At 45.6% G+C, this 6,535-nt stretch overlaps 1 protein-coding gene across 3 annotated transcripts in view; it reads right to left on the bottom strand.

The window, feature by feature from the left end:
• The window catches only part of LOC108628995 (synaptic vesicle membrane protein VAT-1 homolog-like), a 22,385-nt gene continuing 15,850 nt past the window's right edge, over positions 1–6,535 (bottom strand). For all 3 annotated transcript variants that reach the window (XM_026816914.1, XM_018031291.2, XM_026816913.1), the window contains 5 exons: positions 5,411–5,626; positions 2,961–3,109; positions 2,730–2,889; positions 2,189–2,621; positions 1–2,011 (listed from right to left, as the gene is read on the bottom strand). In XM_026816914.1, the coding sequence (XP_026672715.1) occupies positions 1,986–2,011; positions 2,189–2,621; positions 2,730–2,889; positions 2,961–3,109; positions 5,411–5,626 (984 nt within the window). In that variant the 3' untranslated portion in view covers positions 1–1,985. The remainder of the gene's footprint in view (positions 2,012–2,188; positions 2,622–2,729; positions 2,890–2,960; positions 3,110–5,410; positions 5,627–6,535) is intronic.

Below are 6,535 nucleotides of genomic sequence, written 5' to 3'. Positions count from 1 at the left end.
TATATATATATAATATGTATAGCGCCCCTTCGTCCGCAACTTTTTTTTTCTTCGTTAATAGTGATCCTTTTCTCCCGATCGCGTATAGATATATCGGTATACAGAGCTATATAGTATAAAATTCTAACAGAATCGAGTTACGTAAAAATTGTTCCAACCGTTTCGGAGAGATATGCATTTCGATCTGCATCGATCTGCTCCTATCGGAGCTTTCTCTTTTTTTTCTCATTTTCGTTTCACAGTAAAATTTCGAGCGACACGCGAAGAATTTTTCCTCCTCGTTTCATATGTCAACCTTCTGTCGACCGTCAGTAAATTCCATTCATTCTTGATTCGACGAATCGATCGCGCTAGCGTGCATTTCTTACGTACGTTTATACGCACTGAATTATAAAATAAAATGTGTCGGGCAAAGATTCGACCGATTGCAAACTCTCTTGTTTAAAATATAGTATGTCTGTCTGATTCCTCACTTAATTCACACACGGAAGTTAAAATATTTATTTTGTTTCTTTCCTTCTTTTCTCACATCGTCGTTCATTCCGCTACGCACAATCAAATAAATTACGATAATCGTCGTTAAGAGATAAAAGAGATCATTCATTCGAATACGAGTTCTCGAAAAATCAATTTTTACATACAATTTCATACGATCTTAAACGTCCTTCTAAATCGGGACTCCGATTAAAATGACAGCCGCCACGTTGAAGCAGTTCCGCGATATTTAAAAACCGAAACGTACAAGCGTTTTAGAAAGAGAGAGCACGTATCGTTGCAAAGATTGATTGTTCGCCGACGATAATCGGCGCCCTCCTTTAGGCAGTCGCGCGATTCAGTACTTTCAGTCGTTTGTCTTCATAAAGAATCATCTAAAACGCTATGGCGAATATTCGTGCGTGGCTGTTGTTAAAAATGTTGGAAATAAAAAAAAAAAAACGCGTTCTCGAAAAGATCGGAGATGTACATACGATAAGAAGTGGTACAGTCGTTTGTGTCTCGTTTTCAGCCTTCTCAGATATGGGGTTCTAACTAACTCGATTTTCATCCCCCTCCCTGTACAACTGATTCAGATTATCATCGTCAACGTATGCTCTTAAATTACAGTTAAATGGTACTATTATAGTGTGTAAAATATCGCTGCGCGTGCATATATTCGCGCCAGCAGTAGCAGTCGATGCAGTAGATAAAAGTATAGCGGAGCTCGGAATCGTTGGTCGACCTTCACTTCTGCCATCCTCGTTTTCGTTCGTTTCCCTTTTCGTGACGAGTGACGACAAGACGACGCACGGTGTGGACGAGAAAACGAAGAAGGTAGAAAACCGATCGAAGATCGCCCGCCGAACTCCGACGCGTCCGACTCATTTCTCATTCTATCATTATGAAAATCAATCGTTTTGGTCAGTGTGAAAAAATAAAAATAATGATTCTTATACTCTGCAAACTACTCGTGGACCACGTCAAGATTGATGATATTGTTTCTTTGTATTTGGTTGCAAGTCCTTTTTTCTCTGGTCTCGTTCCCTCTGGTTTACGAACGCGTTTACTCCCTTATCCTCGACGGTTCCCATCGACAGACTCGATGCAAACAGGCGGGAGGAGAGCGCAGAGCAGCGTCGTAGCGGAACCTATCCATCTTTTTTCTTTTTTTTTTAGTATTTTCTCGTTGAATCTTACCTCAAAGCTGAACATCTTAAAATCTTCTCGTTCCTGTTTCTCGACTCTCATCACTGTATCTGTCTTCTCACGATTACTCGCACATCGGCATACTATATCGATACTTTACGGAGATCATTATACATAATTAATGAAGCGTCAACGTCGCGTGGCGCGACGAACCTAGCAGAGCTCTGGATAGTGAGGAGTAATAGAGCGCTTATCTGCAGAACTGTTGATCTTCACGGAATATCGGTCTTACAGTTTCGTTTTATAGATATATTTCTTATATGTATATACGCGTTATTGAGAAATTAGCTAGCGCCGCTAATTCAGCTCGATTCTTTCTCTTTCGAATCTGTAAGCAGACAAAGGAGGCTCGGTCAATCGGGCAGGAGAGGATACGCGCGACGGGACTCATTCGATCGTATCGAACGAACGAATCACGTTCGACGTACACCGCGCGCGCGCGTGCAATTATTATTATTCGTAGCGACGACGAGCGCTGGAATTCAGCTTGCTAGTTTTTATTTACCACTATCGGATTTGTCCTCGGACGTCCCGTTTGTCAGTTCGGGCTCCTTCTTCTTCTCGCCGTCCTCGGACTCTACGCTAGACGCCTTCTTATCTTGGCTCTCCTGGTTGGCCGCCTTCTTGTCCTTCGCCTTGCCTTTGGCAGGAGTCGCCGGCTTCGGTTTCGGCTCCAGGCTCGGATCCAGCACGATCTTACCGATGTTCTTGCGATCGTGCATCTTCTGCATGGCCTCCGGCACGTCCTCCAGGGCCCACGTCGAGTCTACCACGGGCTTTATCTTGCCCTCGTTCCACAGAGCGAACACGCGCTCCACCGCTCGCCGCACGTACGCGTGGCTACCGTGCTGGTACATCAAGTGACGAAGGTTCAAGCCGGACAGGGTCTTGTTCTCGTCGAACAGTTTGATGGGCGAGACCTTGTCCACTTGCCACCACTGCAAAACAATCATGTACGTGACGTCCAAGTTTGTATCGATCGCTAAATCTATCGATCGTCGTATGAAAGGTCGTGTCAATTATGGCCAATGAAATTGTCGACTTACCGATCGCGCGGCGGAGAAGAAGCTCTTAGTTTCTCCGGTGACGACGTTACTGGATCCATAAAGGATATATTTCCCCATGGGCTTGAGCAACGCGTAACCCTTGTTGCATTCTTCGCCGCAGAGGCAATCTAGGACGATGTCCACGCCCTCCGGGGAGATCCTGCAGGGAGGCAAACGTGTTAAATGACTGTATACGAACGGACGAAGAGGACGACTTATGGTGGTACGCACTTTCTGACTTCGTTACAATAGTCCGTGCCCCGTTCCAACAGCTGATCGATGGTGCCGGCAGCTTTCAGAGCCTCGTGCTTCGATTTACTGCAAACGCCGAAGATGGTCACATCTTTTACGGTCTTGGCCAGCTGAACCACTGCTTGTCCCTGAAATTGCCAGAATTAATTCCAAACCACTGGACGGATGAAAATGCCCAATTTGGAATGTACGCTGATTCCGACAGAGTTTACGCGCAGAGATCCGTTCGATCAAAGGAAATTCCACAGAAAATTTAATACGCCGTCCAGAGGGCATTCTTCACGGACGTCTCTCAAAGTCGAAGGGGTCGACACTTGAGATTATTTTTAGTTACCCGGCTCTCGCCCGTTCGCCAAAGTCGTAATCCCATTACTCGAACGGGCAGAAAAACTGTCTTTTCATCGTACGACCGTGAAAAGAACAGACGCGCGTAAAAAAAAGAAGGATGGAACCGGAGGAGCTGGACGGAGATTTTCTCGACAGAAGCTGCATTCATTATTTCCGAGAATCGAGAGTGGTCTCTGTCTCCCTCTCTCTCTCTCTCTCTCTCTCTCTCTCTCTCTCTCTCTCCCTCTGTCCGTTGTCGACGAGAATTCGATACCCAATAACGTTGACCAATCCCGAAGCCTCGAGTGGCCAACGAGAGGAACAGGGACGAGGAGAGACACGAACGTAGTAGCGGGAGAGTAGGTATGTTATGTATACTATAGGAAGAATTTAAGAAAAGGAAAAACTGAAGAGAGGGGCCAGCAAAAAGGAGCGGACGAAAATGTTAAGGAACCGCTCTAAATTGTATATCACAATGCTGTTAGCCGTGTTCCCACGTTCTCAGGGATATTATTCGTCGCACGTTAGCTTTAATTTTGTTTCGAACGATCGATGTCGCGGGTACGATCACCTTTCGTCGAGTAGAAGTTTTCGCAAAGGACGCGCATCGCGTTCGGAGGATCGAGTCAGCGGTAGGGCAGGAATGGGAGGAGCGCATGTATTTTCAGAAATGTTTCTTCCGCCGGCTGTCTCAAATTTTTGACACGAAATAATTGCTCTCGACGCGAACGTATCAATGCGCATTTAGCGAGATGACATGGTCTCTCGTACTTTAACTCGAAAAACGAGGGCGAGTCGCGTTCAGAAGGTTCACAAAACGAGAACTAGATCAGTGATTTCGTTTCCGCTAAATATAAAACTTTGGAGACTAGTATATTATAGTGTCCTTTATATACAACCGGCAAAGGCAAAGAACGTATTTCACGGCGTTAAGTCAGAGGGAAACCGACCGACGGGAACGTACACAGCCTGGGCATAGGTATGCGGGAAGGGAAATATGAGTTCGCAGGGGATGCTAGCGTCGATGCCTCGGAGAGAGAGAGAGAGAGAGAGAGAGAGAGAGAGAGAGAGAGAGAGAGAGAGAAAGTCAGGGACGTGATCAGGAAATGCAATTTTTCAAGTCAAGTGCTTTTTCCAGCTTTCCCCGGCTACGTGACTCACCTAAGCCCGTCTGCAGACAATCGAGGCAGCGGTACGTTTACGTGCGCGTCAGCTATATTGAAACAAGCCTGAATTATTATCTTTCTCTTTGTTAGAATGTGCTACTGTGAAACGACACGGAATAAAACTGATCCGCATCGTCTTCGTTTTTTTTGCGAACCAAAATTCAGTTCTAATCGTTTACGTTAAAAAGATAAAAACAAATTTGGGGAGATCATTCGATTGATATAGGTATTCCGTGCGAGTCCGTAAAACCGATGTAGGGAAAGATGAAGAAACGGATTGACGGTGGTGTCGGGCGCAAACGGGGCTTAAGGGCAGCGCGGAACACGTGCTGACGATGGTAGCACGACGGTGGTGGTGTGGTCTCAGACGGGCGCGGCCCGTCACGGTGGTCGATGAGAGAACGAAGGGTTGCCTGGCAACCCTCACACCCCCGACGCTCCGTGCAGCATCCCCCGTTAGATTTCGCCGTCTCAACTTCCAACGATGCTGCACGAGCACGAGAGAATGGTATGGAACCAGAGAGAGAGAGAGAGAGAGAGAGAGAGAGAGAGAGAGGGTGGAGCCTCGGGGGCGATGTAGTCAGCTCCGAGTGTAACCTGTTGAGCCGTATTGATCCCGACGTGCAGCCGCTTCCTCTCACCTTCTTCGATGGCGACATCGAGAGAGAAAGCGTTCGCGGACGCGATTCCAGCCGACTTCGGGCAGTAACCTTGCACGTCGGAATCGGAATCTGTCTCGCTTCCCACCGCTGTAGCGTTTTGCTCGTAATTACCAAGCGACCACGTCGGCCCCTTCCCTTCGGTTTCCAAAAATGCGATATTCTCTGCTCTCATCTATTTTTTTCACAGAATCTTTTGAACGGGCGACGGAGAAAACTCCGTCTCTCGTCTCTGTATTTTGTAAAGAATCGAAAATAGACGAATGAAGGAACTTACCACGCCACCGCCGACGCTGTGAAGCAGCAGACTCTTGCCGGGCGTTAAATTGGCTAATTCGAAGAGGAGTATGTAAGCGACGGTGTAGTTCATGGTGATGGCCGCTGCATCGAGATAGCTCATCCCGGCTGGTAGCGCGAAGACGGACGTGGCCGGCACGGCGACGAGCTCTGCCCACGCTTTGTGATCAGGAAGCGCGACCACTCGATCGCCCACCTGGAAACGAGTAGCCAAATGTTTCCTGTTCGTTAACGTTGCGCCGCGCTCACCTTTAATCTTTTACGAGTCGCGACCTTAAGGATGTATTGGCTATACAATCAATCCCAAAAGTTTATGCACTTTAGAAACGCATTTTTTAAAAAGAAATCAGACGTCGGAAGGACATTGCTAATAATAAACAACAAAAAAAAATTTTCAATTTTTCCGAGATTTTTCCAAGGGGTACACCCCTTCAATTTCTTCCAAATTTTCGTTTTTGGTCAATAACTCCCAAACCGTTCAACATACGGAAAAATTGCATCAGATCTTTCTTATAGAGGACGACGAGATCTACAATTTCCATGTAAAAATTTTTCGCTAGCGACAATAGTTAACGAGTAATTTGCAAAAAACTGTTTTTTCGTTTTTCATCAATAACTCGTTAAATATTGAGGCTAGCGAAAAATTTTTATACAGAAATTGTAGATCTCGTCGTCCTCTACAAGAAAGGTCCTATGCAATTTTTCCGTATCTCCAAGGGTTTCGGAGTTATTGAGGAAAAACGAAAAAATTTTCCAAAAGTCCGCCGTTTCGACGCTGGGATGGTCGGATTTTGTCAACATCAATAAAATGCCATATAATCATATGTAACTCATTAAATATCGACGTTGGAAGGAAAACAACTTTTATTTGAAGCATTTTTCGCAATTTTGAAAAAAAAAATTTGTCGTCAGCGTCAATACTTAATTGGACATTTCCTTCTATACTGTTTAACCCGTAGCTATTTATTATTAGCATTATTCTTCCGACGTCTGATTTCTTTTTAATTATAGGAAATGCGTTTTTCTAAGATACATAAACTTTCGGGATTGACTGTATAGCCAATACATCCTTAACTTAGCACAGTCGCAGAGCGAAGCGCAGCCA

Source organism: Ceratina calcarata, unplaced genomic scaffold (assembly GCF_001652005.2).
Source record: "Ceratina calcarata isolate Rehan_Ccalc_2016 unplaced genomic scaffold, ASM165200v1 scaffold551.2, whole genome shotgun sequence".
In the NCBI taxonomy this organism is placed as follows: Eukaryota; Metazoa; Arthropoda; class Insecta; order Hymenoptera; family Apidae; genus Ceratina; species Ceratina calcarata.
This window is presented reverse-complemented; position numbering and strand designations above follow the sequence as displayed.